This window comes from Hyaena hyaena, unplaced genomic scaffold (genome assembly GCF_003009895.1).
Source record: "Hyaena hyaena isolate Hyena2069 unplaced genomic scaffold, ASM300989v1 scaffold_206, whole genome shotgun sequence".
Taxonomy (NCBI): domain Eukaryota; kingdom Metazoa; phylum Chordata; class Mammalia; order Carnivora; family Hyaenidae; genus Hyaena; species Hyaena hyaena.
The window spans coordinates 1,163,081-1,184,870 of NW_024080840.1; the positions used below are offsets into that span (position 1 = coordinate 1,163,081).

The 21,790-nt window shown below is 35.7% G+C and overlaps 1 protein-coding gene across 4 annotated transcripts in view; it reads left to right on the top strand.

The window, feature by feature from the left end:
* The window catches only part of VPS13A (vacuolar protein sorting 13 homolog A), a 228,593-nt gene that overhangs the window by 131,325 nt on the left and 75,478 nt on the right, over positions 1-21,790 (top strand). For all 4 annotated transcript variants that reach the window (XR_005530230.1, XM_039242171.1, XM_039242174.1 and 1 more), the window contains exons 36-45: positions 1,479-1,606; positions 2,257-2,426; positions 2,961-3,178; positions 3,866-4,098; positions 13,189-13,281; positions 13,770-14,126; positions 15,445-15,546; positions 16,820-16,978; positions 17,143-17,398; positions 18,751-18,911. Coding sequence is in view for 3 of the 4 variants with exons in the window: in XM_039242171.1 (XP_039098102.1) it covers positions 1,479-1,606; positions 2,257-2,426; positions 2,961-3,178; positions 3,866-4,098; positions 13,189-13,281; positions 13,770-14,126; positions 15,445-15,546; positions 16,820-16,978; positions 17,143-17,398; positions 18,751-18,911 (1,877 nt within the window). In the remaining variant the exon portion in view is untranslated. The remainder of the gene's footprint in view (positions 1-1,478; positions 1,607-2,256; positions 2,427-2,960; positions 3,179-3,865; positions 4,099-13,188; positions 13,282-13,769; positions 14,127-15,444; positions 15,547-16,819; positions 16,979-17,142; positions 17,399-18,750; positions 18,912-21,790) is intronic.

Genomic DNA, 21,790 nt, shown 5'->3' on the forward strand with positions numbered 1-21,790 from the left:
ATGGTATCAAATTGTGAAAAGTGAGGCCTCAGTCTGAGATACATATTCATGATACCTGGTAACTCCTTGAAATTAAGTACTTAAAACCAAAAGAATTACCGACAGAATTGGATACTTAGGATATGTTAAATGTACAGTAAGGCAGGTGACAATGTACTAATATAGTTATTTATCAGGAAAACTTCACCAGATGAGTCAAATTTTAAGACTGACAACTCCAAATGTTGATGAAAATATGAAACAGTGGAGACTCAGTGTGATTTGGGAATGTGGATGAGTTGGGAATATGTTAGGAATGTGAAATAGTAGAACTACTTAAACAGAGTTTGGCAGCTGACATATCTGTCCTGTAACAATTTGGGTCCAAGTATTTACCATACCCCAGGCCAAAGTAAGTACATATATATACAAAATGACTGAGAAGAATTTGTAGCACGTTGATTCATAATAGCTTAAATCTGGAAACAACCCACATGTTCATCCCTTCTTATGCTATATGTTCAACGCATATGTTCAACCCCTACTTGTCCCTAGAGTGGATAAACTGTATATTTTCGTAGAATGCATTTTCGTAGACTGCGTAAGAAAATAAACTACTGACCCTTGCAACAATATGGATGACTCTCAGAAACACATTTACTGAAGGAAGCTAAACATGAAAGAGGTTTTACTCTAAATATGACTTTGTGCAGAATTTAAGAACAAACAAAACTAACCTTTGGTGTTAAAAATTAGAATGGTAGGGAAGTTGAGGATTAGCTGGAAAGGGTTACAAGAGAGCTTTCTGGAGCAGTGTAAATATTCTGTTTCTTAATTGAAGTGTTTGTGGCACGGATATATAAAATCTCATTAAATTGTTCTAAGATCTATGTATTTCACTGATGTAAATTTTACCTTAATTAAAAATAAATTACATGGTGTGGTGGTACTTGTCTTTGTAGTTGGGTAGAATGAGAATCAGCGATTGTTTGTGTTTTTAGTAAAAGCGCATTTAATATATACCATGTACATAAATGCCTTGGCTCAATGTGTAAAATGCAGAAAAGAATAAATTTTGATTATTATTTTCTAGTAGAACAGTTTTTTTAAACATCATTTAAGATGACCTTGTTTGCTTTTAGTTTTTTTGAACTAAGTTTGAATCCTAAACTAGGTGTCAGATATTCTAGTATGAATTTTACACATATTCTTTTACTTAATCCCCAAAACAAACCCTGTGTATGTTCTATTATTCTATTTTACAGAAATGGAAACAGGAGCAGTAAGTGTTTAATATTTCCAAGTTACTGCACAGAACGAATCCTAAGCCAGGAGTTACTGAGTTCAACATCTGAATTTTCTAATCTTTTTCTTATTTTCTTGAATAACATTATACTATACCTATTTAATGGATAATTCTCTTAAGCCTATTTTAAGCCTGTTTTAATGACTTCTACTTTCCTTCACTGTTTTGTCCAATAACTTTTCATTTTTCCAAGGAACAACTGTAGTGACAGCTGCTGTGGTAGAAGTACATTCACAGGCCTCTCAAGTTAAGACAACGCTAAATATGAGTTTCAAAACTGATTATCTCACCATGATACTGTATAGTCCAAGTCCTGAGCAGGTAAGTTAGGGAACAAAAAATATTTTTTCACTTACTGAAAATGATACAGGTAATGCTTAGTAAAGTAACAGTTGTTGGGGCGCCTGGGTGGCTCGGTTGGTTGAGTGTCTGACTTCGGGTCAGGTCATGATCTCACAGTTTGTAAATTCAGAGTCTGCTTGGGATTCTGTGTCTCCCTCTCTTGCTTTGCCCTCTCCCACTCATACTCTGTCTGTCTCAAAAATAAACATTTAAAAAATATTTAAAAAAATAAGGTAACAGTTGTTAATATTTCATTATCCTTTCTTCTGAAAAATGTTACTGATTGTTCCACTATAATAATAAAATTAATTTAACTATTGCCCTTTTAAGAGATGTTATCTTTCCTATAGGTAGTAATGTAAAAAATAAGTTTTTAAATTAAATGGGCATGGAGGAGGGTACTTGTGGGGATGAGCACTGGATGTTATATGGAAACCAACTTAACAATAAACTATTTGTAAAAAATAAAAAAATAAAATAAAAAATAAATTAAAAAAATTAATTAAATGGGTTTTTTTGGCCTTTCATTGGCAAATTCTATGGAAGTAGAGAATGTGGTAGTTCATACCTTAAAATACGTGTTAGACTTTGTTTTTGTGTAAAATGTGTATTGATCTCCTCTTCCACAGACTTCCTTTAAAGATGTTCGTGATCCTGCTCTGAAACTTGCTGAATTTAAGTTGGAGAATATTATAAGTACTGCAAAGATGTATACAGATGACTCCATATTTTCTTCCTTCTCATTAAAAAACTGTATTTTAGATGATAAAAGACCTCATGTAAAGAAGGCAACTCCTAGGTAATAGTGTGCTTAGTGTTTATTTGAGAAGTGTTTGATTTATTTGACTGAACTTAAGCACAAAGTTGCATGTTTGTTTTCTGGATACATCCTAAGATCTTCAGAGTTTCAATTTAGTGGAGTCATGGTTCTCAGTCAGCATTTAAAATGTCCTCATTCAGTTATGTGCTGTTCTTACTGGATGGTTGATGGATTGATTAAGAAGAAATAATCAGTATAGTTAAATTGGTTTTTTAAATTAATCTCTTTTACCTAAATTATTATTAATCTTTGTAAGTTCTAATGGGAAAACATGAAAAATTTAGAAGATAAATATGCTCAGAGTCTAAGTTCTGCCAGTTGCTTAAATTGTTATGAAACAACTGTGCTCCAGTTTCTAAGTCTATTATTTGGAGTACTGTGTGATCTTCCCAGGAGAAATGACTTCAGAATGCTTGTTTGCTGTTAGTAAAATGAATAAGAGGCCTTTTGACTTTTATTGGTGTGTTTGGTTCTTTTTAAGATACTCACAGGAATTGTTACTGTATTTTTCAGAATGATAGGACTGACGGTTGGGTTTGACAAAAAGGACATGATGGATGTAAAGTATAGGAAAGTCAGAGATGGTTTGGTGACTGACTTAGTCCTTCAAGAAATGTATATTTGTGCCAGTGTGGAATTTCTGCTGACAGTTGCAAATGTCTTTCTTGAGGCCTACACCACAGGCTCGGCTGTAGAAACCAGTGTTCAGACATGGACTACTAAGGAAGAAGGTTAGTCATTGTCTAAAATATTTAGTATATGTATTATTGAAATGCTACAATAGCACTTACCTTGATTATCTTTCTAGATGTTGAGGTTAAGTGAATTAATAAAGTAAAATCTTTATTTTTCAAAGGTAAGTGAAAAACTTAAATGTTTTCCATTAGGATGTGCAGTTTGTGTATTTTTCTACATGGAAATATATATTGGGTTCAATAATTAAGGGACCTGTATTAGAATAAGCAAATATGCTTCCCTACAGGCAGCAGTTTAAAAGAATTTTTTTGACAAAAAGAAGCAGAAGGAATAAAGAACTATTTCTTTTCATAATTAAAGATAATATTTTTACTTAACATAGTCATTTATCTTTGTTATTATTACAGCTCTCCATATCCTTTCCATATGTGGTTCATTGTGGTGCAGCAGTAGTGCAGAGTCAGAAATGGGGTTAGTTCCCAGCTCTGCCATCAAACGGCTTTTTCCCCACGTTGTAAAATTTTCTTAATACTACAGCATCTTCAACTTTTATACTAAAGGAATTACAGTAGATCCCTTTGAAAACTAAGATTCTTTTTATTTTTTCCCTTGGAATGAAAACAAAAAACATTTTCTCACAAGTAACAAATTTTCATAAATAATCTGTAAAACAAAGATTTAGAAATATTTTAAAATGTGAACTCATTTTTGTTTCTATTTAGTACCTGTACAGGAAAAAGAGAAGTGGGAAATTAATATTATTATTAAAAATCCTGAAATTGTGTTTGTGGCTGATATGACACGAAGTGATGCTCCTGCCTTAGTCATTACGACACAGTGTGAGATTTGTTGGAAAGGTGACCGTGAGAACAGTACGATGACTGCTGCCATTAAAGATCTTCAAGTGAGAGCATGCCCATTTCTTCCAGTCAAGAGAAAAGGCAGAATCACTACGGTGAGTTCACTCTTTCCTTATCTGCATAGTTGTAAACTATTTCAGAGTTAGCTATATGCCCCTTTACAAAACTACCAATATACTTTTCAACCTTTTTCTGTAAAATACCTTCCTTTCTTCTTGAAGAGCCTAGTCGAGATTATTAATCACACAAGCTTTGAAGCTCTGTTTCATTCCCCAGTTACTCTGTTGCATGTGTTTGTGGGAATAGTCTCACAAAGAAGTTGTATTCATCTGGACACTTCTTGGAGACCTCACTATGGCTTTCTGACCACGCCAGTCCCACACTGCTCTTAGCTCTTTGAGGCTTTCTACCAGCTGTTTCCTATGTTGTTTCCATTTTATTATTTTTAATTGTTTTCTCCCATCTGTACACTTCCGCTCAGATAGAGGTTTCTTCTTTTTTCTATGTAACTTATTTGAACCTTCAGCCATTTGCTTCCATATATATCACATTTTATGTTTTACTCTGTGGTAGCCTCTTGGCCTTCTACTCTTCATAACTGAGAAAAGTCCGTTTCTTCAAAGACATCTTTTTCAAGTTAACTCTTACTCCTAGTAGTCGTATAAAACACAAGTTGTGTAGGCTTCCACAAGGAGTAGTAGAAGCATAAATGTTCTAAATACTATCAACATAGACATATAAGCTGTAATTTTGTTATAAGTAAATACATACCTATTAAACAGGACACAGGAGAGTTTCTTAGTTTGCAAGGCTGATGGCTCACCACTAACAAGAGAGGAAATAAAAAATGGAGGACAGACTGATTCTCTTTTAAATTATAATTTAGAAATTTTACATATATTTTTTCTAATTACATCTGTTTGTCTTTGTTAAAAGACAAAATCCAACCAAGAAAATGTGAATATCTAATTGGCTTTATTAAGCATTTCATGAATTTGTCTGCATCCCATCTAGCAAATAGAAGCTTCTGGGAGTTATATAAAATGGAAAGTTTTTTTTAATAAGGAGAATGAAGCAAGGAAGTTACTAGCAAAAGAAAGGATTGTTTCAGACAAGGTCATACTTCTTTAAAAGAGTGAGGCTTGTTGGGTTCATTAACTTATCTTCCTTTTGGGGATGGAGTAAGGTCCATATGACAGATTACCTCATTGTGCAGACCAAAAAAATTACGATTAAGACTACCTTTTGGGAGGAGGTTGAAACTGCACTTCGGATAGGTATTAAGCCCTGGTTTAGTGATTGAGCCTAGCATTCGTGACTTGATCTTTGTCTGGTGGTTTTTCCTTTTATTAACAACTTAAACTTAGCTGTATGACCACACTTCTCTTCAAAAAGGGTGGACTATGTGGTCTTTTTTCCTGAGCTACCTTGTGCTCACATAAAACATCTATTACTATAGGACAGAAGAGGAGGTACAAGGTGACAGAGGTCCTGCCCTATTGGTCACTCAGAGGTTTCGTCCTTTGTAGTTGTTTTTTCTCATCCAGAGAACATCTGCATCTCTTCCTTAAGGGATACAAGCTCAAAGTCCAGGATCTTTAGGTGATAGTTTTCTTTGTTAAGTCTGCCGTGACTTCTCTTTTTTGACAGTCTATTAACAGACAGATAAGCTATTGCTTTTCAGCACACCTCCATCACCACACACACAAATACTACATAATGATGGTTAAGGACACGATAGTTGTGATTCAGAAAAAGAAAGAATGGGAACACTTGGTAGTCACTTAACTGTCCTGTCCTTCAAATGGAACTGTGAAAACTTGCAGCTCTTACAGGGGAGTCCAGTTCCTGGGAGAGCATGGGCGGGACTCTTCCATTTTACTCTTGTGGAAGAACATTGCCGTCATTTTCTCAGGTGGCTCTGGCTTTCCCTTCTGAAAGATTTTTTTTTTCTTTGCCATTACTCTCTGTAGACACTTCTGAAGTGGCTGCTGTCTTTTTTGGGGGAACCCCACTGTTGTCACAGCTTTCTCCTGTGTTGGTTACTCAGCAGTCGAATAACATTTTTTTGCATGACAGGTAATGGTTTCTTTGGTAGTCCTTCATTCCTTGAACATTTAGTTGACATCTAGGTACTTCTAGGTATAAGCAACCATAACCAAAGCATGCATTCATTGATTTACTCTAGAAAACTCCTGTTTTATTTACTAAGCTTTATATTCTATCTATTCTACCTTCATCCTGATTTAGTAAAGGCTGCTTTAATCATAGGTTTGGGCCAGGGGGACAAGCACCATCTGTTAACCTAATTTTTGTTGTTACTGTTTTTGCCACGGGCTAGTTCCCATGTTTGATTTTAACAAAAATTGCCAGAGAAAGGCTAGGAGTGTAGTCTTCTCTCTCGCTGAGGCTCCTCTTTAGAGCCTGAGTCTCCTCAGTAGTTTCCTTTCTCCCATAGGGTTTTACAGACAGCAGAATGAAGGAGCGAGTACAGAGCAACATTATAAATATTCCAAAGCTGTCTGGATGAAGTCAGGTTGTTTCCAGAGTACATTGTCTGCCTTCCTAGGTGTCACCAGTAGCAGTTTTGCCAAATATTTTGCTCTGGCACTGTCAAAGTCATCATGTTATGTTTTTGTAGCTGGGGTGCAGGGGTACAAGGGCTCTTGGCTCGGCAGGGCCCAAATAGACCAGGTTCAGCCACTTGCTGCTGACAGAATCCAAAGGCAGAGACACAGTGGTGGTGAAACAGGAAAGCAGTTCATTTCAGTGAGGCCAACACTGGGAAGACAGCAGACTAATATCTCAAAGACTGTCTCCAAAGTACCGGGGCGCCTGGATAACTCAGGTAGGTGAACATACGACCCTTCGTTTCAGCCCAGGTCATGTTAGGCTCTGAGTTGGGAGCAGGAGCCTGCTCAGGATTCTATCTCCCTTTTTCTCTGTCCCTCCCCTGCTTGTGCATGGACTTGTACACACACGCTTGTACTCTCTCTCTGAAAATGAAAGAATAAACTTCAAAAAAAAGTGAGGCGAAGGTTGGTGGGTATTAGCCAGGTGGGCAGTAAAGGTCAGGTGGATCATTGTCTTGTGGTCAGTCATATGGGTCTTGCTGGCTCAGGGCAGTCCTTATTGCTTGAGGGGTAGTTTCGGTTCCCATCAGGGGATGCTTTGCCTGTGGGATCTGTTGCCTGTGTTAACTAATCTATAAAGAAAAACTTAGTCAGTTAGGAAGTACAGACTAAGGTCACAATGGAGGTAGTTGAAGTCCTCTTTGATTTTTTTAAATATCCTTTGTCCAGTCAATTGTCAAATCAGTCACCGGTATTTTGACTTTGCTGAGGAAGTGTCAACTTCTCCATATGAAATTCTGTATTAGAATATTAATTAGGTGCTATAACAAGCAATTCCTCCCAAAAAGTAGCTAAAGCATGGCTTAACTGCATTTAAAAGATTTTTTCCATCTTGTTGTTGTGCTGTTCCTAGGATGTATCTTAATCTACTTATTCAAAGAAATTGATTTTTTTCTTCTCATTCCCATTCTCCTGACCATTCAACTCAACTTAGCAATAGCCTTCTGCTTAGTATATAACTAATTTGACAAATAAGTAGAAGGTGAATTGCCTCCAAATTTTGAGATAACTTCTCTGCTCCTTTTTTTTTCCCCCTTGGAAACTTTGCAGTTTTACCTTGGTAACTTGTTTCTACTTTTAAGTTTTAAAGATGACTTTCAGTTTGTAGATGGATTTCTACTCTGCCACAAGTGTCTTCCTTGACAGATGGAAATAGAAGTATAAAAAAGCAGTCTTGGCCACATTTTGATAAGCTTTTGTTAGTGGAACTTTAATTGATATTGCATTTATTTTATATTAAAACAAATGTAGCGATTCAACACTTCCATACATCATTCAGTGCTCATCACAAGTGCCCTCCTTAATCCCCAGCACTTATTTTACCCACCTCCCCACTGCTAACCATCAGTTTGTTCTTTGTAGTTAAGAATCTGTTTCCTGTATGCACCCCCTCTCTCTTTTCTTTTCCCTTTGCTCATTTGTTTTGCTTTTGTTTCTTAAATTCCACAGATGAGTAAATCAGATGCTATTTGTCTTTCTCTGACTGACGTATTTCACTTAACATAATATTTTTCACCTAGTTGCAAATAGCAGTGTTTCATCCTTTTTTATGGCTGGGCTGTCAGCTTTTTAAAAAGAATTTGTGTTTTATAACTTCTATAACCTATTAATTATGTTAGATTTTATAAAAATCACCTGCAAAAGTAACATTCTTTGTTCCTTAAGTGGCAGTAATGACTCATCTTCATTGTATTCCCATTAAGTTATTACTATTTTACTATAATTTTAACATTTGCTTGTGAATTTATACGTATAACCTTTAGATGTTGAAAATTCTCCGTATCTAATTTTGAAAGAATCTTAATTATAAATAAGTGTGGAATTTTATTTTTTTAAGTTTATTTATTTTGAGAGAGAGAGTGCTGGAGGGGCAGAGAGAGGGAGAGAGAGAGAATCCCAGGCAAGCTCTACACTGTCAGTGCAGAGCCTCATGTGGGGCTTGAACTCACAAAGTGTGAGATCATGACCTGAGTTGAAACCAAGTTGGATGCTTAACCATCTGAGCCCCCCAGGTGCCCATTATGTGGAATTTTATTGAGTGCTTACTACTATCTACTGAATGAAACATATAATAAATTTATAATAAATTACATTAATAGTTTTTCCTATAGCATGTGAGCTTAACTTACATTTATGGGTAAAATACCCTAAATTGGAGAGTATTTTAATTTGTTCTTCTATTTTGTTAAAAGTATCTTAGCAGACTCTATAATAAAAAACTGTAACTCTCCTAGGAGAATAGCTGGGGAAGGCTTCTCAGCAGAAATGACCTTTATGCTGATAACTATAGGACGAGTAGGTATCAGCTAATTCACCTGCGACAGGAGTGTGTTTCAGGGTAAAGGGATAGCATATGCACAGAACCTGGATTCCAGTGAGCATAAGTTCACACGCATACCTACCTGCACACCAGTGTCTGTACTCTTATATATTCTGCCTTTTTTTCTTGTTATTCAGTGGTCTTCAATGCGAGGCAGTCCTTCTCACCACCACGATAATGTTTATAAAGTGGAGAATTTATAGTGAACTCTTAACGGTTTCTTTAGATGTTGTATAGCTTACGATTGCTTCTGTGAAGGGGAAGCACTAGCAGCAGGAAAGGAATGTATCAGTAGTGAAAATCATGTAAGACTGGAAGCAGTTTGGTGAGAGAGTAGAAAAGAGAAAAAAATGATAGAAATAGCCCTGAAATCACAGTGGATATAGTTAGAGACAAATACTAGTAGGAAAAGAATTCCATTTTAAGAACTGTTTCTACATCATTAAATTAATATATATGGACTCTGTTGTCGACAACTTGATGGTAATGTTGTTATGGCATGAACGCATTTACTGTTACTGACCAGTTGCATTTTTAATCTTCAGTAAGTAGACTTGAAAATAAAGGAATTGAGTAAGGATCAACATACACCTTCATATTTATTTTGGGAAGGGGCATTAAAAAGTTTCCAAATTATAGAGAAACTTTTATATGTATGTATCATGATATTTTTTTTTGGTTTTGTTTTGTCTTCCCTAAGATGAAGAGATAACACAAATTTTATATTGAAAATCTTGGATCATGTATTGTAATGTTGTAATTTCCTGTCCTTGAAGTTTAAAGATAGAATATTACTGAATGTTTAAGTTATGTACCAGTTGTTCTTAATGATTTTATTAGAATAGTGATAGATCTTTAAAAATTTTTTAGGTTTGTTTATTTTGAAAGAGAGGGGAGGGAGGCAGAGTGAGGGAGGGGGGAGACAGTGAGGGGGGGGAGAGAGAGAGAGAGAGAGAGAGAGAGAATGAGAATTCCAAGCAGGCAGTCAGCATTGTCAGTGCCCCAACATGGGGCTCAAACTTAACCATGAGATTATTACCTGAGCCAGTGCAAGAGTTGGACACTTAACTGGAGGAGCCACCCAAGCACCCCTAGAATAGTGGTAGATTTTAATGTGATTTCTTTGAGGAATGGGTTTGGATGTCAATTTTTCCTCCTGATTTATTCTTCATTGTTAGTGTAGGCAGAATTCGAAGATAGCCCCCAAGATTTCTATTCCCTGTTCTATGTGCCCAGCATAGTTTTCTTTTGAGTGTGGACAAAATCAAAAACTATAATTAAGTCACAATTAGTTAACTTCAAATTAATCAAAGAGAGATTCAGGGTTGGCCTAACCTAATTTTTAAAATGGTGAAACATCAGAATAATGTTTCCCTGCTGGCTTTGAAGGAGCAGACTGAGGAGAGGGCCACATGGCAAGAACCTGTGAGTGACCAGTAGGCGTAAAGGCAGCAAGCAAATGGAGATCGCAGTCTTAGGGCCACAAAGATGGGAATTTTACCAGTGACCTGAAGGAGCCTGGGAGAAAAATCTTTCCCTGGTCAAGTCTTCAGATGTCCTATAACTGGCTGGCTGACCCCTAATTTCAGGAAGATTCCTGACCCATAAAAGCAGAGAAGTAATAAATTTGTGTTAAGTTACAAAGTGTGTAGAAATTTGTTATGCATCATTAGGAAACAAACACATTTTTGAACCAGTAGCAAGATGGTGTTGTAGCAGCTAATCTAAAATGTGGGAGTGTCAGGGATGCCGGGGTGGCTCAGTCTGACTCTTCATTGTGGTTCAAGTCATGATCTCATGGTTTGTGAGATCAAGCCCTGCGCTGGGCTCTGTGCTGACAGTGTGGAGCCTGCTTGGGATTCTCTCTCTCCCTTTCTTCTTCTCCCGCACATGTGCCTTTGCACACTCTCTTTCTCTCTTTCAAAAATAACCATGAACAAAAATGTGGGAGCAGCTTTGGAGCTGGGCAGCATGCAGAATCTGGAGGAATTTTAAGGACAGTGGTAGAGAAACTTTCAATTCTGTTGAACAGACTTTTTTTAGAAATATGGTCACTATGGTCACTTTTTTAGAAATATGCTGCCCAAAGGGCCTACAAAGAAGGTGAAAGACATGTTATTGGAGGCTAACAGGATGGCTTGAGTTATAATGACAAAGGAACTTTGCAAAACTGTGTCTCGTAGTTGTCTGGAAAGCAGAACTTGTGTGTGGAAAACATCGATAGAGAGTGAGCGTGCGCTAAGGAGATTTCTGAGCTGCCTGATTTGAAGATGTTGGCTGCTTTCTTTTTTCTTTTTTTAATGTTTATTGATTTTTCAGAGAGAGAGAGAGAGAGAGAGACAGCGTGTGAGCAGGGGAGGGGCAAGAGAGAGAGGGAGACCCAGAATCCAAAGCAGGCATGGGGTTTGAACTCATGAACCGTGAGATCATGACCTGAGCTGAAGTTCGATGCTTAACAGACTGAGCCACCCAGGCACCCTGATACTGCCTGTTTTCTTACTGTTTATAGTAAAATGCTAGACCAGAGGGATAAATTGAGGGAGAATAGTTAAACAAAAAGAACCAGAACTTTATGATTTTGAAGTCTTAGTCTTCCAAATGGCAGAAGATGCTAAAAGTCAGAAATAGTTCCCAAAAGTGTGGCATGGAAAAAAGTCTGTGTTTATAAACTTTTGCTAAATCTCCAGTCAAAAAATCATAGTGTTCAGACACAGGAAGAGCCCTTTCAAGAGATTTTGAAAGATTAGTATGTGTTTCACAGATTTTCTCAAATAGAGGGTGTCTAGGAATTATAAAGGTGTCACCTGTTAGACATTTCAGCAGGAGGGCATGATTATATCAGAAAGATCATTGGATGTTGCTTTTTTTTTTTTTTTAGTTTTTTATTTCTGGCGGGGGGAGAGAGAGAGAGACAGCGTGAGCAGGGGAGGGTCAGAGAGAGAGGGAGTCACAGACTCTGAAACAGGCTCCAGGCTCCGAGCTGGCAGTCAGCACAGAGCCCGACGCGGGGCTCGAACCCACGAACCGCAAGATCATGACCTAAGCGAAAGTAGGACGTTTAACCGACTAAGCCACCCAGGCGCCCCAGATGTTGCTTTTGTCTAATGGAATGAAACCTCATAAAATTAACAGAAGGCCCTTAAGGCTATTGAGAAAATTATTTTAATAAAAACACTGTCAGGATGGACTGAGAGGAACAGAGAGTACAAAATGAAGAGAGACTCGTTGCATCTCCAAAATTCTACTGGCAAGAAGCAGGATGGTAAAACTACTCAGTTGCAAATTTATGCTACCTTTTCTAGACAAGGTAGAAATGAGTGCCACAGAAAATTGTTCCCAAGCTTTGAAACCTAATCAGGCAACTCATTTCCCTGGGTAAATTTCAGAGCTTCTTTGGGCTAGTGACTTCTTTTTACCTTTCATTTTCCCCATTTGGACTGGAATATCTGTGATTGCTACCCTGTCTGCCCCATCATTCTGTGTTGGGAGAGTGGGAGCAGATAACTCCTCTTCCTTTCACAGATCCACAGAAGGGGAGCTGTGCCCCACAGCTGTACTTCCTAGATGACACGCATGTACTTGATCAGCACCTGTACTGGGTTTAGATTTTAGACCTTGAGCTAAAAAGATAAAAAGAGATAGGTGAGGTGTGGGGATCTTTGAATCAGTGAGAAATATAGATGAGACTCCTATACGATGAAATAACAGATTTAGATGATGAGATTTTAAACTACCAGGCTATAATGGGTTGAGGCTATTAGAACCTTAAGAGGTGAATTATATTATGCATTTGAGAGGAGCATGAGTCTTTGGGGGCTAGCGGGCATAATTCTGCTGCCACACCTATAGAAAACTCAGTTAATTTATAATTATATTAAGATCTAGTAAATCTAACGTATTTATAATTTTTCTTCGTCTTTTATAGCTTTTCCTATATAATTTTGTTTCAATTATATAATGAAAAAATACTATGAAAAATTTTATTATAGTAAGTAAAATAAAATATATAAAATCAAGTTTCATGGGGCTTTTGTATATTGAATATATCCTTTGATTTACTATGTTTAATATTGTTGCTATTAATATTTTCTATTATAAATGATAGGTATCAGTGATAATTTTGTATTTTTAAAAGTGACTAACTTGTTTAACTTAGCTATTATTAGGAATATCTTTAGATAAAACTGTTTTACAACAGTGCTAATTTGGTGGGATTGAATTTCCTATCATAGGTTTTGCAGCCCTGTGACTTATTCTATCAAGCTACACAAATAGGTGCAAATCCACAAGTGATTGATATATCAGTAAAATCCTTGACCCTAAAGGTAAGTTAAAATGCAGTCAGTTTTTCATATCTTTAATGTACCTTTTAAAAAATTAGTAAAACCTGGGAATAAGCAATTATTGTATCATTTTTTAATTGTTAAGTAATCAAAAATGCAGCTGTGTTTTTGAAAATATTTTTCTGTGACATATTACTTATAACTTATTATTTAATACACATTTATAATGAATACTGTGTATTTTATTGGTGTTTGACTCCTGTAGATAACATCTAACATTCTTGTTAGTTATAGGTATATATAGTTGAACTTACCCTTGATCAGTTTAATATCTGTAAGATTCATGATAAATATTTTAAAAATTGAAATTGTTGTAAAATTTTTGTAGGCAATAAATTATGTCTACTCTTTCCTGGTAGTGTTACTAGTTTAATATTCCTCATGATCCTTCAAGTATATTTAATATTAAATACCTAATTTTTGAAAGTGTTATATGTAGATTTTTCATTACTTTTAATTTCCCCCCTTAGGTTTCACCAGTTATCATAAATACTGTGATTACCATAACATCAGCCCTGTATACATCTAAGGAAACCATCCCAAAAGATACCGTTTCTTCTACAGCACATTTATGGGAAAAGAAGGATACTAAGAGTTTAAAAATGTGGTTTCTTGAAGAACCACATGAAGTTGAAAACAAAGCTCCTACAACTGAATTGATACTCAGAGGAGAGACATTAAGAGTGAACATTGATTCTATTTTTATAGTTCTTGAGGCTGGAGTTGGTCATAGAACAGTGCCTATGCTGTTGGCAAAGTCACGTTTTTCGGGGGAAGGCAAAAACTGGAGTTCCTTGATAAATCTGTACTGTCAGCTTGAATTAGAAGTAAGCATATGTAGTATTTTCCCAGATTCTATAACAAATCTACATGTGGAATATTTGTGAAATCTTATGTAAATATTTTAATTAGGCTTATTGTAAAGACAATGTTGGCTCACAATACTTTTGGAAGCAAGTACGCCAATTTATGCCCTTGATATAGTTGTTCTTATGTTTGTATTGCTTTTAGTGAAATATAAACTTGATATTTCAATTGGTTTTATCAACTTAAAGGTGATATATTAGTGTTAATTAGAGTTAAAATTCTTATTTTGAAGAATGGAATATCTTTTATCCTTTAAAAGGATGATAGATTATTTCTGAATCTCTTCTAAAAGAGTAATAGAAGGATGCCAGGTGGCTGTCATTTGAGTGTTGGACTCTTGAATTTGGTTTATGTCATGATCCCAGGGTCCATGCTGAGTATAGAGCCTACTTAAGATCCTCCCTCTCCCTCTCCCAACTCCTTCCCTTCCGAACCCAATTGCATGCTTTGTCTATTCCTTAAAAATAAAACAAAATAATAAAAAAATAAGAGAGTGATAAAAATTAGAAGGATATGCCTTATACTTTTATACAGTGCATTTTCTTTAGTGACTAAAAAGATCTTTCAAATTTTTGTGAGAGTATTTGAATTATAAAGGAAATACTTGTTTTGAAAACATATATTCTGCTTCAGAATTTATCTATTTAGAATTGTCCCCAAAGATATTTTGGGTTTAATAATGAGTTTATGTCTAGTAGAAACTAATTGGATATTCTTCCTTGTATCAATAAATATAAAGATTTATAAGCTGATTTATTATCTGTGTGTTGATACAGAAATATACACTAATAGAAGTAGACCTGAGTGACTAGATTTCAAATTTTGACATTCTGGCTAGATTCCATATATTTTGCAGAGAACATATGATCTAGGATGTCCAAGAAGTTCTGAGAATTCAAATAAATAAGCACTTAATGAATTGTTTATTTTTCATCATCAAGAGATTTCAAAAAATCAGTGGAGGTAGGCAGCTCTGTTTAAAAATGTCACTAATACATGATAAATGGACAGTTTTTGATATTTAGACCATTCTGGAAGTCAAGGAAAGATGCTTAAAAGAGAGTTTTATGTGTATCAAATTGTGAAAATTAGACTCTGAAGTTGGCCAGGTGAGGAAAGTGCTGAGGGAGTGTGTGTAAGAAACCACGAAACAGCATGTAGAACCATTTTCATATAAAAGAATAACATAGCCAAAAGGAATAGTTGTGGGAAACAGCAGGGAAGATCACTTTCAAAAGTATAAGAATGCCTTACTTCAAAATTTAATTTTCTCTATAGGTACATTATTACAATGAAATGTTTGGTGTATGGGAACCTTTGCTTGAACCTTTAGAAATTGATCAGACTGAGGATTTTAGACCATGGAATCTTGGAATCAAGGTATATTTGAAGTCTGAAAATTTTTTTTCAAAAACTGAGAATGTCCACACCACACAAAACACTTTAATAACAAAGGACAGGTTTTCCTGTTATGGGACTTGAGGCATGCTTTCCTGTTTGACTGGTGAATGTAATTTTCATCCCCAAGGCGAGTGCCTCCTGTATTAATACAAATAATTGTGTAACTTTTATTGTGTTCTAGACACTGTTCTAAACAATGTACTTTTGCTTGAACCCTCGCAGCACCCCTCTGAAGTTAGAGTTTTTAACTGCATTTTAACAGGTGAAGAAAGTGAGACTATAAAGCTTAAGAGACCTCCCTAAAGTAGTGTCTTCAGTGGAAGAGGTGGGATGCATTTCTGGCTGCAGAATCCCAGCTCAGAACCACCCTGTTCAGTGCCTCTAGCGTCTTCTTGTAGGTGGTGGTCTACACTGTGTTTGTTTGCTTTGTCCTTTGAAGGGTGCATATATATAGAAAAATGCATACTATTATTTATTTCAAATATACTATAATATATTTATGTAATCATAAGAATCAGGGCCTTTAGATGGATGAAATTGTGCTTTAAAGCAGGAGACTGAAAAATTCCTAGTATGTCTTCTCTCTAAATAATGATTCTGTCACCTGCCGACAGATTTTCCGGGGTTGAAAGCCAGTTAATATAACAACAGAGGTGACTAACTTAGCATGTCTAACTTTTTGTTTTAGATTACTGCACTTATTTTGTACATCTTTCAGATAAAGGACTGGATAAAGGAACTTATTTAGTGGTTTTGAAGTCAGAAGATACGTGGGCAGTGGATCTATGAATCCCAAAACTTTATAGATGGTGTTGATCCTTAGGAGCCATAGATTCTAAAGGCACTGTTATGCAATGTTATTGAGACTCTCTAAATCCATGTTCTGTTCCCATAGCCAGTAAACTAAATGACTTTTCTTGCTCTGAATGCCCATGCGCTATGAAGTGTGTGCTTTTAATTTTCATTCAGATGCCACATTCATTTTAGTGTTTATTTTTCCTTTTGAATTGTGCTTGCCATTTTAGTATCATTGAAGATGAGAACTATTTTTCCTCTAATATTGCCCCTGTCCTCTAAGACCTTAATTGGCAGATATCCAAGTAATTCTTGTAAGGGAATGGAACTGAAAAACCTCGTTGTTGTCGCTAATGTTATTATGGGATTTGTCTTTTTTTTTTCTTTGCAAAATGAGTAATATTGTGTTCCTAGGAACAAATTTTCTTGTATTTCTATAATTTATGTGTCATTTTAGATGAAAAAGAAAGCAAAAAAGGCCATTGTTGAGTCAGATACTGAAGAAGAAAATTACAAAGTGCCAGAATATAAAACCGTTATCACTTTCCATTCAAAAGACCAACTAAACATTACATTATCCAAATGTGGCCTTGTAATGTTAAATAATTTAGCCAAGGTAAGAAAAGAAATTTGAAACCTTACGTGTTGGTGTAGTAGTCTGAGCTAACCTTTTGTTTTAATTGAGTAAGAAGTTTTTTGGTTAACCTAGTTGTCTTATGTTCGTTAGTGTCCTGCTAGTCATTTTATTTCATTTTATTTACTATAATTCTTCTTTATTAGGCATTTACAGAAGCTGCCACCGGAACTTCGGCTGCCATCATACGAGATCTAGCACCGTTTATGATTTTAAATTCTCTTGGACTTACTGTCTCTGTTTCACCAAGTGATTCTTTTAGCGTACTCAACGTTCCGTTGGCAAAATCCTATGTACTGAAAAATGAGGAGAGTTTAAGTATGGATTATGTGGGAACTAAAGACAATGATCATTTCAATGCAATGACAAGCCTAAGCAGTAAACTCTTCTTCGTTCTTCTTAGTAAGTGATAAATTTTCTTCCTGGGTCTTTAATTTCTCGTAAGTTGCATTTTTATATCCTATTTTGCTCATTTGTGATATCTTTCAGGTTTTCTAATCTTCCAAATAGGTTGAGAATTTCACTTTTTTTTTTTTTTCTTCAGGGCTTTGATTGCTTACTCTCACTGTATCTTTGTATTCCAAATTGTGACTTTCTTTGTTCGCTGCTTATCTTGGGCATGGTAATTCGCCACTTTGTATATGCCAGGGAGGAAAAAGATTTGATCTGTTCTTTACTCATCTTTTACAGACTGTAGCTGTTGGTATTTGTTGCTTTAACCACATTCGGTATAATTCAGTAATACTCCACTAGTTTTACAGCGGAATGAATTAAGAATAAAGTTTGAACTCACGAAAATGGCACACTGCAATGGTTTTGGAGTTTGTAAATGGTTTTTATTTTCTGCCTGTTGAGGTGGAAAGTTTTTCTTTTTGTCCTTTCTGATTCTCATTTTCATGAGAAATGAAAGTAAAAAAATAATTTGTCATAATATTTATTCATTGTAAGGTTAACTAGTCCCGAAGCCTCATCCACACCCCTTTATGACACTCTGACATTTAAATAATTATGGAAGAGGGAGAGTATTTGAAAGATTAATTAAGATGTGGGTAAGGGGTACTAAGACTCATAGCTAGTGCTTTCTCTTAGTCAGGAAATGATGCTTAACAGTGGCTAGCTTTAGGGTGTAGACCCAGCATTATCAGTGAATTGATTTTTCTTCTAGCTTTTACCTCATTTATTTTTGAACTAACATTTTTACGGAATTGGAGGGGTATATAAATAAGGAAGTCACACCCTAATAAAGTATATGTATGTATAAAACTTAGTTTAATCTAGTTGTACATGCCATAAAGTATCTGAGGTTATTGGAATGATGAAAAACTGAAAATTCGCGGCTACTTTGGTAATAATAGCCATTTACTGCCTAAAGGTATTTAGGCCCCAGTTATGATGACAACAAACCAAACTTCAGTGTTGTATTTTATCACTTTTCTTGTTAGTTAGAAAACATTTATATTATTGTGTTAGGTTAAACTACTGAATGAAATTTTTTTTCAATTAAAAAAATGTTTTTTTGGTAAAATATTTTGAAGGTTTTAGATGAATGTTGTGGGAGTGTATTGTGGCTTCTTAAAATACCCCTTGGTTGTAGATTATACAAAGAAATAATCTTTTTATAGTCTTATATCTAAAAACGTCAGTGACTATTATTCATGATTTTCAGAAATGATCTATCTGGCATTTAGCACTTACTTAAAGTTAATATATGGTGATTTATAATAAAAGCTTACAAACATATATATTCCATTTAGCACCCACTAACCACTCTACTGCGGATAAAATCCCTTTAACAAAAGTGGGACGACGACTATACACTGTAAGACACAGAGAGTCTGGAGTTGAAAGATCTATTGTTTGTCAAGTTGATGGAGTGGAAGGAAGTAAGAAGGTAACAATTCGCTCCCCAGTGCAGGTACGAAATGGTCCATTTTTTTGTGGAGTCATATTATGCATATTTGTGTGCTAATAAAAAAAACTAAAGCTAATTACTACCAAAAGAATATAAACTGCAATAAAATCATAACTAATATAAAAAAGAATCATTACCAGTGATTGTACTACTTTAGTATGAACAGTAGTAGGATTTTGTTCAATGCTTCCCATAACTTTTTTTAGGACTCTTTGTAAAATCTTTTTGGACAATTACTTTTAAATGCCTCATCAATATTTTGTTTTAGGACTTTGTAGTATGTGTATATTCTTTGATTTCATTAGAAAATATGGTGAGAGAAAATTTTTACATCTTTATTGAGGTTAAACTGATGTACAATAAACTGCATATATTTAAAGTTGATGAGTTTGGGCACAGAATATGTCTATGATCTATGAAACCTTGATCACAGTGAACATGCTGAACATGTTTATCACCCCAAAAAGTTTCCTCTCTCCCTACTTCTCCATTCTGAAGCATCCACTGATATGTTGTCATTGTATATTAGTTACACATATAGAGCTTTATGTAAACAGTACAAAAAGGAATAGGCCTTCTTTCAGCATAATTTTGCACGTATCAGCTTTTGTGTATTTTTGTTCTGTGCAGTTACATGTTGTTGATTAGTAATTTATTGAATGGATATTCCAAATACCATTTTGATTGACTCTTTGTATATGGTGTGCGGTAGGGGTTGAGGTTTATGTTTTGCCATATGGCTGTTGTTCCAACCAAGATTATCCTTTTTCCATTAAATTGCCTTGGCACTTTTATTAACAAAAATTGACCATACTGATGAAGTTTTGGGATGATGGTGGGGTTCAGAGCTGACAGCCAAGAAAGAATTCTTAAAGACATCTTTGGTGCAAAAAGGTGATTTTATTAAAGCACAGGGACAGGACCGGTGGGCAGAAAGCTGCACTGGGGTTGTGAAGAGGAACTGGTTATATACTGTTGAGCTGGGGGAGTTAGAGTCCAGAGGAAGTTTCGTAAAGGATTTTAAATATGGCAGAGACTCACAGATTGCTGGAGGCCTAGCTGTTGCCACGCTAAGGTGGTTTTTCCCTCTAGCAAAACATTAACATTAAGACAGTAGGGAGTTCTTGGGCATTAGGCTCTTGATAAGATTGCCCTTTTCTTGTAATATTACTAAGATATTTGTAAACTGATGGAGGCTCTGTCCCTTTAACCATTTGTTTTCTGTTCTTTCCTTTGTTCTTGGGCAGCCTGGAGTGCCTGAGGAATGTCACACACATCCCACCAGGGGGCAGCGAGGCTTGCTAGCTTGTGCTTGGCCCCCAGCTTGCCTTATGGTCCCTCATCAATAACTTTGGGAGTTTATTTCAGAACTCTTTCAATCTATTTCATTGATCTGTTTGTTTATCTTTATGCCACAATCACAGCGTCTTCATTACCATTTTATCCTGAGTCTTGAAATTAGGTAGTACAAGTTGTCCCACTTTGTTCATTTTCAAAGTTGTTTTGGCTATTCTGAGACCATCCTACTTCAATTTAAATAATAGACTTTGTTTTTCAATGTTTATTGCAAAGTTATGATTAAGTTAGTATTTTTACATATTTCTGAATTTTAATTGCTAGTAGAAGTACTACTGGATTTGTACCAACCTGTATTGTGTAACGTCACTAGGCGCACTTGTTGGAGTAGCTTTTTTGTAGATACAGTTTTGATATCTGCACGTAAAGATTTTTCATTTTCCCTTTCCAATCTGGATATATGTTATTTTACCTTTACTTCCCTGATGCATTGGCTAGAACCTCTAGTACAGTATGAATTGATGTTCTGAAAGAAGGTATTTTTGCCTCGTTCTCTATCTTAGCAGTATTCATTCTTTCCCCCTTAATTAAGTTCTGAGTTGCTTTCTTGTAGATGACCTTTCTTGAGTTGAAAATGCTCCCTCTATTTCTAGTTTACTGAGAGTTTTTATCAGAAATGGAAGTTGGATTTTGTCACATGATTTTCTATGTGTATTGAAAGGTTTTTTTTTTTTAATGTTTATTTTTGAGAGAAAGGGAGAAAGCAGGGGAGGAGCAGAAAGAGGGAGACAGAGAATCCAAAGAAGGCTGCAGGCTTTGAGCCGTCAGCACTGAGCCTGATGCAAGGGTCAAACCTCTGAACTGTGAGATCACAACCTGAGCCAAAGTAGGACGTTTAACCACTGAGCTACCCTGGTGCCCCTACTGAAAAATGTTTTTTAAAATACTTAATACAGTGAAATGCATTGATTTTTAATTACTGTATTCAATTATAGTTGGTTAGATTCAGTATAGTGATTCAGCAGTTCTATATATTAGTGTTCATCATGATAAGATGAACCCACCTCACGACTGGTAACCACCAGTTTGTTCCCTATACTTGAGTTTCTTTTTCTCTTTGTTTTGTTTCCTAAATTCCACGTAAGAGTGAAATTGTTTAGAATTTGTCTTTCTCTGACTAATTTATGCTACATCTTCTTTATTCATTCATCTATTGGTGGACACGTGGGTTGCTACCATAATTTGGCTACTGTATATAATGCTGAAGTAAACATAGGGGTGCATATCTTTTCAAATTTGTATTTCCATATTCTTTGGGTAAATAGTAGTGGAATTACCAGAGAATGTGGTAATTCTAATTGTAAATTTTTGATAAACCTTCATACTGTCCTCCACCGTGGCTGCACCAGTTTGCATTCCCATTAATAGTGCACAAGGGTTTTGTTTTTGTTTTGTTTTGTTTTGTTTTTATTTCTAAGAGAGAGAGAGACAGCGTGAGCAGGGGAGGGTCAGAGAGAGAAAGAGTCACAGACTCTGAAACAGGCTCCAGGCTCTGAGCTGGCAGTCAGCACAGAGCCCGACGCGGG